General features: G+C 49.8%; 2 protein-coding genes across 5 annotated transcripts in view; one reads left to right on the top strand and one right to left on the bottom strand.

The window, feature by feature from the left end:
* The window catches only part of DHX30 (DExH-box helicase 30), a 31,968-nt gene extending 20,074 nt beyond the window's left edge, over nt 1–11,894 (bottom strand). The window contains exons 1-4 of one of the 3 annotated variants that reach the window (XM_060281039.2): nt 11,708–11,892; nt 8,095–8,149; nt 1,067–1,084; nt 380–510 (exon numbers count right to left, since the gene is read on the bottom strand). In XM_060281039.2, the coding sequence (XP_060137022.1) occupies nt 380–510; nt 1,067–1,084; nt 8,095–8,122 (177 nt within the window). In that variant the 5' untranslated portion in view covers nt 8,123–8,149; nt 11,708–11,892. Of the gene's footprint in view, nt 1–379; nt 511–1,066; nt 1,085–3,243; nt 3,449–8,094; nt 8,150–11,707 lie in introns of those variants that run through there. The other 2 variants (XM_060281040.2, XM_060281038.2) reach the window with 2 other exon arrangements.
* A 169-nt stretch (nt 11,895–12,063) lies between these two features.
* The window catches only part of LOC118092061 (KAT8 regulatory NSL complex subunit 1), a 55,081-nt gene continuing 53,027 nt past the window's right edge, over nt 12,064–14,117 (top strand). For both annotated transcript variants that reach the window (XM_088653974.1, XM_060281043.2), the window contains exons 1-3: nt 12,064–12,136; nt 13,138–13,264; nt 13,856–13,995. In XM_088653974.1, coding sequence (XP_088510100.1) covers nt 13,964–13,995 — 32 coding nt within the window. In that variant the 5' untranslated portion in view covers nt 12,064–12,136; nt 13,138–13,264; nt 13,856–13,963. The remainder of the gene's footprint in view (nt 12,137–13,137; nt 13,265–13,855; nt 13,996–14,117) is intronic.

Here is a 14,117-nt window from a genome sequence, read left to right as displayed (position 1 = left end):
GAATGTCTAGGCACGCTTTTTATTAACAAGAATACAAAGCTGAAAATGAATGAACAGCAGCTAAAATATTATGTTCATTTTTCACATGTTCCAGTCCTTCCCCTGCCCACCCCCCTAATATTCTTAAGTGGGTCTCTTCTCAAGTCTTCAGAGAGTAGCTTGAAGTGGGGAGGCGGAAAAAGGTCCTCCTTTCCTTCCACTCTGCAGTTTTAATTTGAAATCTTAGGTGCAGTACTGCGCCCAGAGCTCAGAAACTGCTTGCGCTAATGAAATTCCCTGTTGCAAAATGCGCCTCGAACAATGGGAGTTTCGAACACTGAACAAGAACTTGCTTCCTTGCCACTTCCATCCATTGGTTTAGGTGCTGCAGACACTTTACCTTTTTCCGTGGCCCATTGGTGTGGATATACACCAGCTTGTCTCTTGCATGGGAAATGCCAAGGGCTCTTCCGATGACGCTGTTGAGCAAATTTTTAGGCTGGGGAAATTCCTTCAGTAAATCTCTTGAATCTGAAAGAAAATTGCGGGATGGAAGAATTAACCTCCTGTCAAATTGAGAAGACTTCACAAGATAAATGAAACATGCAATGCATCTGCCATCCATGTGAGGTCAGCAATGTCCAGTGTTGCAGATGGGAGATTAGGCAGACTCAGCCTTGAAGTCTGTTTGCCAGGATTCAAGACACCAGGAAAGGTGTCTTATCACAACTCTCATGGCTAGCTGCTCTTGGGGGCTGATTTACACAAACCATGGGTGCATAGTGAGCTTTTGATGTGTGGCGAAGGTGCATTGCATCAACTGGCCCTCTGCTTCGAGAACTCCACATGCTCAAACCACCTTGCACAAGCGTTTAGCTAGCTCTGATGTTTGAGCTGAAGACAGAGCAAAAACATCTTTAAAGTATTCATACGATAAGAGCTCAAGAGAAACCATATCTAGATGACAGAGATCAATCCTCCGCAGACACACACACGCAGACACACACACACACACACACAAAGTACACAGGCTATGGCAGCAACTAGACTTGCCAGCGAAGGAGAAATGAAAGTGAAATTGACTCACCTCCTTGCATTGTCCTATCTAAGAGGAAAGCAAGAAGGAAAAGATCCAGAATAAAAAAAGGTTTGAGAAGGTGGAGCTTAAACAGGTGGATATACCCCTATGGTACCTTCAGCACCAACCCCATAAACTCCCAGAAAACAGAAGCTTATGGGTTTTCTTCTTTTTAAAAAAATGGTACCATGACAAAGAGCAGAGACTTCCCACTAAGAATTTCGCAATGGTGCTATTCATTTCAGGTCATTTCCCAACTTGGAAGTTATCAATAGAAAACCAATCATTGGACACAATTTAGGTTTAAATACAAGAACCACCTTCAAAATCCACAGCTGGGACCAACAAAGTTGTGGGAAGCTTCTGAGTTCTCCAGAAGCCTTCCTCAGGCACAATGTTGTACAAAGCAGGTGGTAAGGGGAACAAAATATATATAGATTAAGGGCCTAGCCAAGAGGTCAGCTTGTAGATCAGGATGGGAAACTGCATCCGTCCTGGCAAGGCACCCAGCAGCCCATCACCTGGCGGTATAACACGTCAGAAAAGTGTTGTGCATTGGGCTTTGAAGCAACAATTACTAGCTGCTCCCCATTTCTGAGAACTCAAAAGTCTGGCTTGTAATCAGCCTACAATCACCAGCTTGGAATGGAGTTTACAGTCTGGCCCCCCATCTAATGTTAGTAGTTTTGTTTTGTTTTTTAATGTTTCCTCCTTCCCCTAATTCCTGCTTGCTCGACAAAAAGTTTTGGGGAACTCCAGAGCTTGCCACAATTCTGTGGCATTTCGGTTGATCATAATTAACGTTCTGCACAACTGTGGACTTTGGAGTTTCCTCTTCTGGACCGACACAACCAGAGAGATCACCACAACATGCCCAACATTTTAAATATTTGCAAATGCACTTTGTGCTTTGAACTGGTGTGCTGTAGTGGCAGAGAATCTCATCTTGTCCATGCCACCGACTCATCCTTTTTCTTAAGAGAAAAAGTGGGCTAGTAAAGACCTGCTAGGACCCAGGTGGCGCTGTGGTTAAACCACTGAGCCTAGGGCTTGCTGATCAGAAGGCCGGCGGTTCGAATCCCTGTGAAGGGGTGAGCTCCCGTTGCTTGGTCCCAGCTCCTGCCAACCTAGCAGTTCGAAAGCACGTCAAAATGCAAGTAGATAAATAGGAACCGCTACAGCGGGAAGGTAAACGGCGTTTCCATGTGCTGCTCTGGTTTGCCAGAAGCGGCTTTGTCATGCTGGCCACATGACCTGGAAGCTATACGCCGGCTCCCTCGGCCAATAATGCGAGATGAGCGCGCAACCCCAGAGTCGGTCACGACTGGACCTAATGGTCAGGGGTCCCTTTACCTTTAAAAGACCTGCTAAACCAATATTTGCAAGGATTTTGCACTAAACCACAGCATCAAATTTACTCGAAGCAGCAGAATGAATTAAACAGGTAGCACAGATCCCACCCGCTTCGACCTTCTAGAAGGTTACTTGGCATTGAAAACCAATTCTGGAGCTCAGAGGCCCCTGATCTTTCACCATGGCCGTGTGCTTGTCGCACCTGGCTCTGGTCGGTCAGCGCTGTGGTCCTAGTAAAAGACAATACAATACAATACCGGCTGAAAGTAGGCTCACCTTCCTGATCCTCCTGGCCCCCCTAAAGACCAACAGTGCTTCCTGTTTATGGGATTTTCTTTTGAGCCAGACCCCCGTGGGAGGGGGCTCTAGAAGAGACTGCGAGTGAAATCACCCTCTAGGGCGGGCCTAAAGCATAGGGAAGCCCCGATATTCCTTTAGGGAGCCGAAGCGAAGGCCCCTCCCCCGCCACCTTAAGGTTCATTTCTCGCTTGCCGGGGGAAGGGATGCGAGCACGTGCAGCCGGGGGAAGGCCGGCCGCCACTTTGGCGCGTGACCTTGACCGTGTCCACCTCCGTTCAAAGCGCGACGCATAGCCTCCAAGTCCGGCCGCGTGTGCGGGGGAGGCGGCATCCAAATACCGAGGAGGAAGGCCAGCAGGAGCGCGCGGAGAGGAGGACCGGGCCGGCGCGGGGGTCTCCTGCCCCTCGCCCATAGCCCCTCCTTCCACGAGGCCTGGCATCGAGGGGTTTGCGAAGAGATTCTCCCTCCGCCCCCTGCCCTGTCCCAGCGCCGCCACTCGGCCTAAGGTGAGCCCGGAAGCGGCGCCGCCTCACCTTGGCGGCCCATCGCGGCGTCGCCGCCTCCGTCATCGTCGTCCTCCGCCTGCTGTGCTTGCTCCACGCCGGCCGCGCGCTCGCACAGGCCCCTCCGCAACGACCGACGCAACGTGGGCTGCGCTCGCCACAGCGGCCCCGCGGCGCCGTCGAGCAGCATCTGCAGGAGCCGGCTGGACGCAGCCATCTTGGAATGAGGCAAGCTCGCACGCCGGCTTCGACGCAGGAGCGGACGAGCGGGGCGCACGCGCACTAGTCGAGAGAGGCGCCTCCGCCTTCCGCGGCGCGCCACCTGGAGGGCGCCGGAGTGAAGCGCAGGGTGCCTCTGTAAGGGAGGCGGGAGCGCCTTGGCCACAAAGGCAGGCAGGCAGGCGGACTCAACCCAGCAGCAGGACCCCAGCCCCCCCACCCTCTTCTCGGGAGCCAGGGGAGACATGCTTGCTGCCCCCTCGGATTTGGGCAAAGAGCTGAGGAGCGGCTTTGGTGGGCCCAGCAAGCCTCACCTCTGCCTTCACCCCTCTCCTCTGCCTTATTTGTGGGTGTCCTCATCACAACGGGCTGCAATACCTGCAGCCTAAAAGGTGAAGCCCCCTAATTTTCCAGGCCTGTTGGATCTTAAAACACCCATTGTGCTATTGAAATGAAAACGTAGTGTTTGCTCCAAAGGGAACTGGAAGCCTCATGGCTTTCTTTCAAAAACTGCGTAGATCACAACCACTTTAGATAGCCAGGGCTTCCAAAAAGACAAAAGAAACAAAGGTTGTCAAGAGAGGCCAGCAGAAGCACAAGAACTGAGATGGCTGCTGCTCTGCTGGCATGGTTTGGTCCACAGGAACAGCCTGAATGTGGGTCAACAGTCCTGTGAACAAATGGCCTCTGCCAAAGTCTGCCCGTTTTCTTGATGTATTGGCTGTCTGCAGTGCCGCTGCTTTGCTCCCTTGTAAGCAAGGCAGCACAGAGCAAATGATGCTGGGGAAAACAACCCAGGAAAACTCAGAATGCTACGGCTTTACTTCAAGAAGCAAGGTGATACTGATCCAGTGGGAACTGTCCTTGGTCCAGAATGCTTCGTTGCTAGAGCAAAAGTTCATAGGATTGGCTCAAAAGATTAAAAAAAACTGGTTTAAAATAAAGAGCCAGTGCTTTGCAAAAAAATTTATAAACATGGGTACACAAGCAGCTTTTCCAAGCAGGGAGACATGAAGAGACCGTGGCCCAGTTGAACTTACCTGCTGTGTGCCTATTAAAGCTGTAATGAAGACAACCTCCCCCCCCCCCCCACAATAAGGAAGGTAGCTTCAACAATGTGTCTTATGGCACACAGTAACTCCTATCATACCCAAGGGTAATTTTAAAACATGTAAGAATAGAGGCTTCCCAACCTTAACATGGCCTCAATGCTCCATTCTGCTCTTTGTCAAGCAAATGCCTAAGTTCGTATAATAATGCCAACATATGGAAAACAAGTTCCACCCCGGTGCAAGAAGTCTGCAGACAGAGAGCAGCAGACAACTGTGCCTACTGACACTAGGCAAGGATTGGAGGGCAGGGTCATGACCACACTCTTGCCCTGGTGGGTGCAAGGCTATGCTGAAGTCTATGCCACTGTAGTCACACAAGCTGAAGTAAGGTATCACATCCAAGTGCACAGCACAAGACCACATTGCTATGTATAACACACATGAAGGGAGAACCAACACAAGAGTTTTGTTGAAATACACAAGTGGGAGTCTGGAAAAGTAGCATGGGGGAGCAGTCACAAGGAATTTCAGTGCTTTAGGGTAGTCACAAGGTGGCTTGTTATGCAGCCAGACACCTTTCTCCTCGCTGCACAGGAATGGAAAAGAGGGGACAGGCCTAGGGATTAGCTAGGGAGGGGGCGCTAGGAGGCGGGGGGTGTCAGCGACAATCAGACTTTCAAAAGCTGGTGTCACTGGATCAAGTGCATCAATTTTGTTAAATTAATTAAATAGCTTTAATTAGATTTCAAATAAATGTGGTGGGGGGAGCTGGTTAACGCTGCCAGCAGGGGCGTCTTACCCATAGAGGCTAGGGGCGCCAGGGCGCCAAGTTCTGGAGGGTGCCAGGGAATAGGCAGAGGCTGGATGTGGCACCTCCTGGCATCAGCTCAACCACCCTCACCCGCCATGCCGAAGCAGCACTGTGCCAAGACCCTCCGTCTGCCGTGGCCACCGCGGCACCCCACCGGAGGAGCCACCCTCCAGCCACTGCCCGCCTCCTCCAGCCCCGCCGTCCTCCCTAAAAAAAGGTTGACAACTCTGGGAAACGGGGGTGGGGGTGGGGGTAGCGGAGGGATCTTTGCACCACTTTGCCGAATATGCTTAAGACAGCCCTGGCTGCCAGGAATGTGAACACTGGCCTTAGCCAACCAAGTTTTTACAAAACATCTGGTAGGCAACTGCCATTGGCCGCAGTCAGCAAGGCCATACAATGATGGGGCTGATGCAAGTTGCAGCCAAAATGTCTGGTAGGCACCAGGTTGGCAAATGCTGGCAGAAGTGCTGCTGTTGCATGAAAACCAATGCTTCCCTTGTGGAGTTGCAAAGGGTGTCATCCAGTTCTGCCACTGCTGGGTGGACTAGCTATGCAGCTGAAACGGCATCTGTAGGGGATATTTGGTGGTTTCTGTGTTTGAGGTTCTGCTCTCAATACTGTGTTCAGGTGACATGGACAGTTTATACCTTAGTGCTCCTAGTAACAAATGAATGTGGAAGTTTTCTGCTTATCCCAGACACCATAAAAAGGTACTTTGGTGGCAGCGGCAACCACACACACTAGCAAACGAAGCCCTTTCTCCCAGGCTAACAAATGAAGGAAAAGCTAATGGGCAGGAGTGAGAGAGCTTCCCAAAGCAGGTGGTTGCTAGGGGCAGGGGAAGAGATGGTGGGTCTATCCCCGAGGGGATAGCAGGCAACTGTGTCTGTGGAAGGAGACAGAGCAAAGAGTGAGGCTAAAGAAATATGGCATATGAGGGAGAGAAGTGGGAGGGAGCAGGCTGTGGGCATGGAATGGATCAGGCGTCAGGGTTGGAAGGAATCCCCCCTCTCCACAGTATTTCCAGAGAAAGGAACCAGGTATGTAAAACACAGCAGTGAAAAGAATAGCAGGTGCAACCCCATCTTTGACAGGAAGAGGAAAGAGCTGGAGCACAGTAACGGAGAGCTGAAGAAGAAAGGTGAGATGATGGACAACCATCTACACGAGGCTGGCTAGTGGTTTGTCACGGACAGCTGTACAAAAGCTTGCAGCTCTGAGCACGCAACGTGTAGGAAAGATGCCAAAAGTCAACCGTCTCCTTATTTGAAGTCACAAAACTTTTTATTAAGCAACATAAAAGCATTTAACAGCATTTAATTTCTACATTTTGTCCTGCATCCCGCCAGGTCAGGCTAAAGGCATAACTTGCCACTCTCGTCTCAAAGGAACCAGCCATGGTCGAGCCTTTCTGAGGCAGACAGGAAGGTAATTTTGCTGTGTTCCTCTCCCATCACAGGACTACCATGGAGTCCATGACAAACCACTAGCCTTGTTCTGAGGACTCCTGCCCTGCTTGGGGTCTCTTTTTCAAGTTCTGCAGTTGATTCGGCCACTGCCAATGTCATCATCGTGCCAACTCACCTGACAAGTGAGCCAAGTGTGCGTTTAGGAAAAGAATCCTTGAATGCATTGTTCTTGGTGATGAAAATTTGCAGGGTCTTTATGCCAAAGGGCTGCAAAGGTGATATAGTACTTCACCGGGCGGACACAGTTATCATCTCTCTTTCAGCCAATCCCAGGAATTCTTTATTCCTGCATGAGCGCCTCGTTTTAAAATCAACGGCCAGGAGCTCAGAAAGAACAACAAGGATGGCGGATGGCTGGAGCAACTAACGTGGAAAACTAGTAATGAGCTAAATGGAGAGTTTGGTTAGGGAAAAGAGGAAAAGAGACAACATGATAGAAGATGAGAACATGTTGTACAGATGTTGTCAACACCAAGGACAGCAGTCTCACTAAGGTGGTGCAAAGCAGCACAATTAAGAAAAAGGGATATATGAGGTTTAAAAAGGGGGAACGTTCCTATTTCAAATTGGATTGGGGGTGGGGTGGGGAACACCAAAGCCCAATCTAATGTGGATAACCAACGTAAAGGCTAAAATGGACAGAAAACTGGGCTTGCAAGGTATGTGAATTCTGTATGACAGTTGAATGCCACCCGCATCATTGAAGAGAGGGAAAGGGTCACTATCGAAATGGCTACTGAATATCTGCAAAGATGTGAATCTTTGAATGTGTGTCATTATGAGCTTGAGGCCAATTACATGCTAATGGGCAGCTTCAGTAACAAATGTTTTGGCTGTGCCTGGTTGAAATGAGCCATCTGAAAAAACACACCCGGGATCATGGACCAATTCATAGCCAAAGGCATGAGATTATTTTCAGCTCAACAATGACCCAAAACTTCTTTCTCATTTTCTAGGTAGTACATCTGAATACGTCCTAGCCAATGCTGTAAGCCAAAGATGAGGAACCTAAAGCTCTTCAGATGTTGCTGGATTCAGACTCCCACCATCGCTGACCATTGGCCATGCTGGCTTCTGGAAGTTGTGGTTCAACAATATCTGGAGGGCACCGGACTCCCCATCCCTGTCAGAAGCTCAGCATGAGGACCTGAAGCCAGTGTGAAAGAAAGTGACTGGAAATTTCATTCACTGCCACAGGGGGAAGCTCAAGTCTCACAAAGGTCTGGTGTGACTGAGAAGAGAACCAGTTCTAGAGCTTTCCCCCCTAGTCATCAAAAATAGTGATTTCCCCCATGACCCACCCTATTCCGGCCAGCTACCTTCTTACCTCTTCTACATGAATTCAGGGAGAACATCGCTGGCAGAGCAAAATGGTCCAGTTCCTGGAAAAACAAGAGGGAGAAGAGATAGGAGAGATGAAATTATCAAGGAGAGCCTAACAATTTTAAAGCAAAATTTAAAAAAATCCTTCCAGTAGCACCTCAGAGACCAACTAAGTGTCAGAAGAAGTGTGCATGCACACGAAAGCTCATACCAATAACAAACTTAGTTGGTATTTTGTTTCGACTATGGCAGACCAACATGGCTAGCTACCTGTAACTAAAATTTTAAGCAACCGTCCAACCAGAACTTGTATGTAAATATTGTGTTTCTGAGGGAGATACCCGTAGGAAGCCAAATGCCTCATGATCACATGTAGTCAGGCTTATTGGCTGGGGTTTGTCAGCTTCCTTTCAACCAAATTCTGGGAGGTTTTTCTATGAAACCACTCTTCTCAAAATCACAGGATCCCAAGTGCCATCATCTCAGCACATACACCTCAATTCCTAGGGGACTTCCCTCTTCTCATTACACATCACCAGAGATCTTTTAAAGAGGGAGATGCTGGGGATTGAAGCCGGGATCTTTTTTGTGCAACTGCTCAGCCATGCCCCATCCCAAGTGCAAAGCTCCACATTAAAAAAAAAAATGTTTAACTTGGTGACACATTTCCCTTTTAGAACTAGCAGCAGCAGTGCATATTTGTGTTTGGTAACCCCACCCCCCATTTGTACCCATGAAAACCCCTCCCAAGTTGCTAGTTGGTGCTAAAGAACACACTGGGGGAAAGAGCAGTACCTCAGTGTAAGGAAAGTCTTAAACCCACCTCCTCACGGTTCTGATCCCACCCCAGCTGCTATTTAAAGTTTGAAAAGCCAAGCAGCACAGTTTGGTCCTAACCAGTGCTGTAGTGCTGATTATCAGGAGGAAAGAAGATTCAGTATAACCAAAGGGATTGAAAAATCCTCATGATATCCCCAAGAGACATTCTTAATCATTCAAAGACTTTATGAGCTGCAGGGATCGCAACTGACCTGAAAAAAGCCAGGCTGCCCTGACTGCTCCTCTACTTTTCACTGCAGTTTTACTTTTAGGAAGCCAGCAGGTGAAGCTTTTTAAGACATACCCAGATAAAAACAGTACCACCTGAAAACAAGGGGATTATCAGCATGGTGCCCACCAAACGTTGCTGCTGGACTACAACTCCCACCATCCCTTACCACTAGCCATGCTGACTGGGCTGATGAGAGTTGGAGTCCCTGTGTTAATATCTTCATCATCAACTCACTATTAAAGGCCCAGAGCAGAGGCTGATATAGAAGCCAGCATCCCTCCTGGCTGTTCTCCGTAACCAACAACAGGCATGGCAATTTGGGACTTTGCTTGGGAGGATCAGAAGGACGTGGGCAAGTTTGGGCAACATTTACCGGTAGTCCATTCAGTTTTTTTCTCATAGTGCCCAAGGAAGGCTGACCGCATGGAGGTCCACTGAGAGTTCCCACATACAACAGGATCATCACAGTATCAGTGGAGGTAAAGGATGTACCAGTCCCAGTGACATTTAAGGGTTTTTGCAGGTGAGAGTCGCCATGCAGGCATAAAAATCCTGTACCCACTGAAATGCCCTCTTCTATGTCACCCTTTTGTCATTGCAAACTCATCCAAAAGCTGATGCAGAGTCAAACCCACAAATTCCCAGGACATGCTGGGGACCTAAAAACAACTGTTGCTCAAGAGCCATGCAGTGAACAACATTGTGCCAGCTGTCTCACAGTTTCCCCATCATAGTTACTCCAAGTTTATCATGTGATTACTACATCTTTTTTTATACATAGAGAGCGAACACCCCCAAAAAGGCATAAAACAGAGACTAGTGCTAATAACTGTGGATTGAGACAGGGACTGATTGTGGTGTCCAGGTTCAAATCCTTGCTAAACCTAGGGCATGGTGCAGCTTTGGGAAAGTCACTACACATCTCAGCCTAGCCTACTTCAAAGTTATGCTGAAGACACTTGTTTAGGCTGGGATGTTTGGCACACAATGCCGAAGTTAGGTTTTCTCCATTGATTCAATCAATCAAGAAGCTCTGCCAATGAATATTCTTAACATCTATTAATCCCAGTCTGCCACTCCCCGTCCACGTCCCATTCATTCCTAGTCTGTTTCTTACAACAGAAGAGGTGTAGGCTAGCTAATGCTGCCAACCTGAACTCGCCTACAACTGATGTTCCAAGAACAAGAAGAACTGCTTCTCAGCTCCCTTTGCCAACCTGGTGCCCTCCAGATGTTCTGGACTACAACTCCCGTCAGCACCAGCAAGCCATCAAAGCCAATTTGACCCTTACAAGCTTTTATTCCAGTGTTAAAATAAGGCTTATAAAAGTTAGAACCCCAGGAATTTACTTTCATCCCAATTCCATGGAACCACACTCCCATTCTCTTCCCCTACAATGATGCCTATTTGTGATCTGATGCACTACCTCCTGTTACCTATCTACCTGTTCCTCTTACACCCAGAGGAATTGTGACTACAAACAACACAGGCTCATGAGCATCTGGACACACCTGGCTGCGTACTGCCTTAAGCAGAATTCAGCTCCAGAAGGCAGAGCTTGCTTTGATCCAGAAAATCATATGCTCCCAACAACCCACTGAAATCCACACAGCTGCCAAACTAACTTTTGCCAAACTACCACTCTCCCTTCCTGCCACCAGAACCATGGCTTTTTACACCTCTGATGCTGTAAAATCAGATCTGAAGACATCCCTTTGTTACCCTCAGCATCAGGACCACCAGCCTCCTGTCCTACTCTCACTCTTTCGGTTCTGCACAGCTTTCCAACATCACCTCGCCTCCATCACTAGCCAAGTCAATGTCTCCAGACCCTGGATCCAGTTCTTATGATTACCTCCATCACCATGCTGCGAGACACACCTACAGCGCTCCCACCCCTAGGGCCCCTCTCCCCAGACGAAGCCCCCCTCACCTCCTCCGATCCTTCCAGAGCCTGGCCAATTCTCCCAAGCGTGGCATCCCAGACCAGGACCACGAGGAGCAGGGTCTGGCCACGAAGCTCCCTGAGTGCTAGCCGCTGCCTCTCAGCCTGGCCTACCTCACGGGGTTGTGGTTGCGAGGAGGAAAACGGAGAAGGACCAGGAGCGCCACCTTGCAAGCAAAGCCGGCGTGGAAACGTCAAGTCGTCCCAGCGCAGGAACAAACACCTGTCACTGCCCCCCCACCCCACCCCAAAACCAGCCTTCGTGCGGATTCTCTCTCTCTCATCCCCCCCCCAAAGAAGCATCTCTTCTCCACGCCCACCCTGCCAAGACCTTGGTCCCCCCCCCGGTCTGCTCCCCCCCACGACACACGGTCCCCCCGCCCTCTCCAACCCCTCCCCCCTAATTCGCCACTTGCCCCCCCCCCTCACAACCCCCTCCCGCCCTCTCCTCTGCGCATCCCCCTCCTCCCATTTATCTCCCCCCCCTCAAGCGCCTCACGGCAGCTGCGTCCGCCTCTCCCTCCCTCCCTGACGAGCAGCGGCGGCGGCGCCCGCTCCTTTCCTTCCCTCTCCGCCGCCGCCTATTCTCCTTCTTTCTCCCTCCCTTAAGGGCCACCGACCTCCTTCGCGCCGCTGCTCTTCGCCGCTCTGGCCGAGGGGCGGGCGAGGAGGAGGAGGAACGCGAGGCCGCGGCGACTGCGCGGAGCGGGCGCGAGGGAGCGGGCGAAGAAGGCGAGAGGTGGGTGGGTGGGTCGCTGGTTTCCCTCACTGGCCGGCCGGCTCGCTCGTTTCCCTCTCAGGCGCCGGGACTACGGCTCCCGGCAGGCCCCGCGCGGCGCCGCCGATACGGCTTCCGGTTCCTGAGCGGAAGCGGAGGAGGGAGGACTTTCGGCGGGGAGGGGCGAGAGCAGGGCGCTCGCGTCTCTCCAAGGCAACGGAGCACGCCAATGGGAGGCGGCGGTGGGCGGGGCTTGGAGGGGAAAGGCGGAAGGTGACGGGCAGGCCTGGAGAGAGAGGAGGAGGACGGTGCCGCCTCCGGGCCTCTGCCGGTGAGTGAGTGAGGCGCCCCTTCTCCTTCCCCCGGGACTCGCCTCCCCTCAGTCCCTCCGCCCCATCACCTCCTCCCCGCCCTCTTCCTTCAACTGTCTGGGCTTCACCTGCCGGGCTGCCGCCTGCCTCTCTTTTCCTCTTTCTTTCCCCTTTTAGTTAATTATTTCGCTTTATATCCCCACCTCCCCAAGGAGCGCGAGGCGGCGTGGTGGGTTTGCCCCCTTCCCCCACCTCGTTTTTTTAAAAATAGTAATAACAGTCCCCCATAACAGCAACAACCACCCTGTGAGGTAGGTTGGGGCGGAGAGAAGGTCGCACTCAGAGGCCGAGCGGGGTGCTAAAGGTCCCGTCTCAGGGCCCAAGGGCCCGACGCTCTTCCTTAAGCTCTGCGCCGCCATCATTTCCCCCTCAGCAGTCTGGCAGGCAGAAATTTAGCAGGTCGATCTGCTCTAATCTGTTTTCGTATTTTCACGTTTTTTACGTTTCAAAATATAGCTGCAATTCCCCGCCCACCCCCGATTTTATTGTTTTATGTTTGCATAAACCACTTTGAGCTGTGGTGTTGTTGTTTTTATACAATCGGCATATTAATTGTATCAAACAAACAAATTCCCCTTATAGGCATGAAGATAAGCAGTAACATTTAACCCTAGAACACTGTTACATCCAGTTCAGGTGTATGTTGGAAGATTCAGGAAACATTAAAGGAAGTACATGGTGCTGAGTTAAACTGTGTAACTTGCTCATATTTGCTGTGTTATCCTTCTTTCTCTGAGATCCATGGTTTTTAATTAAATTATGGCCCTTCTATGGTCCGTACAACTTTCTTTATATAAAAATAAAAAATCCTTCCAGTAGCACCTTAGAGACCAACTAAGTTTGTCATAGGTATGAGCTTTCGTGTGCATGCACACTTCTTCAGATATATTTATTGGTCCTGATAAAAATTATGGTTCTGTGAATTTTTTTCAAACCCTGGAATCACTCCCCCCCCCCCCAGATTAAACAGGGATGCACCTGAAGTTGGAGGAGCTTGTTTTGGTGCCCTCATCCTGGATTACAGTGCCGTGCCCCAATTCTTCCAGACCTTCAGAAATGGACGGGCCAGAAAGGGGAGTAACATGACGGTAAGGATCCTTAAGAATATTAAGCTTTTCACAATAATGCCTTCTATGTCACATGCTACGGTTTATTTCTATAGAGCTTTTTGTCCCAAAGTCCCCCAATGTGGTGAACAACATAGTAATGCAAAGCAAAGTTAAAATAAAAATACAGGAAACATGGTCAATCAATACTATAAAGTGACACAAACAGTAAATACCCATTGGTCACATCATGAGCCGTATTGAGCTGCATTCATGCCTTCTCCATGGACACAGCTTCCCAGCATTCCCCATCTCACTTAGAAGCCACCTTAATTTGCATTTCCGCCCTCACCCTGGCCGAGTTCTAATATGTAAACTTTTTTCAAGCCTATCCTCAATCTGTCGCCCACGGGGAAGGAGAGACCCCAAAGGCATGATACCCTTTTCTTTCACTCCCTTTGGAGCTACCCATCCGTTATAAATCATTCCAAAATAATGTGTTTCAGCTGCAACGTACATCCAGAATGAACAGAGAGACACTGCAAAGGAATAGTAGAGAGCAAAATCTACTGCCCCGTGGTGGTTCTTCACTTTCTCTTTTTATTACTGTTGCTTCTGTTTTCAATCATACAGCGTTTTATGAGCGTTAGTGCTGTACCGGAGCAGGAAGAGGCATAGTCCCTGCTGGGAGTGAACTTTGGTGCAGTACAGGCAGGGCATCGAGGCTCATGTGCCTTCCCAATGCTGAACATCACAGCATCCCCACAGGTAAAGTAAGTATTCAGTGGTAAAGTGAATGTATTTTCAGGAATAACTCTCCCCATTCTACTGTGTATTCTGTAAAAAAAGATAGCTTGCTTAAAGCTTGAATGTTTGGATTGGTTTCCAGGCTTTG

Source organism: Zootoca vivipara, chromosome 11 (assembly GCF_965207765.1).
Source record: "Zootoca vivipara chromosome 11, rZooViv2.hap1.1, whole genome shotgun sequence".
Taxonomy (NCBI): Eukaryota; Metazoa; Chordata; class Lepidosauria; order Squamata; family Lacertidae; genus Zootoca; species Zootoca vivipara.
The sequence above is the reverse complement of the archived record's forward strand: the minus strand, read 5'-3'. Positions and strand labels throughout refer to the sequence as shown.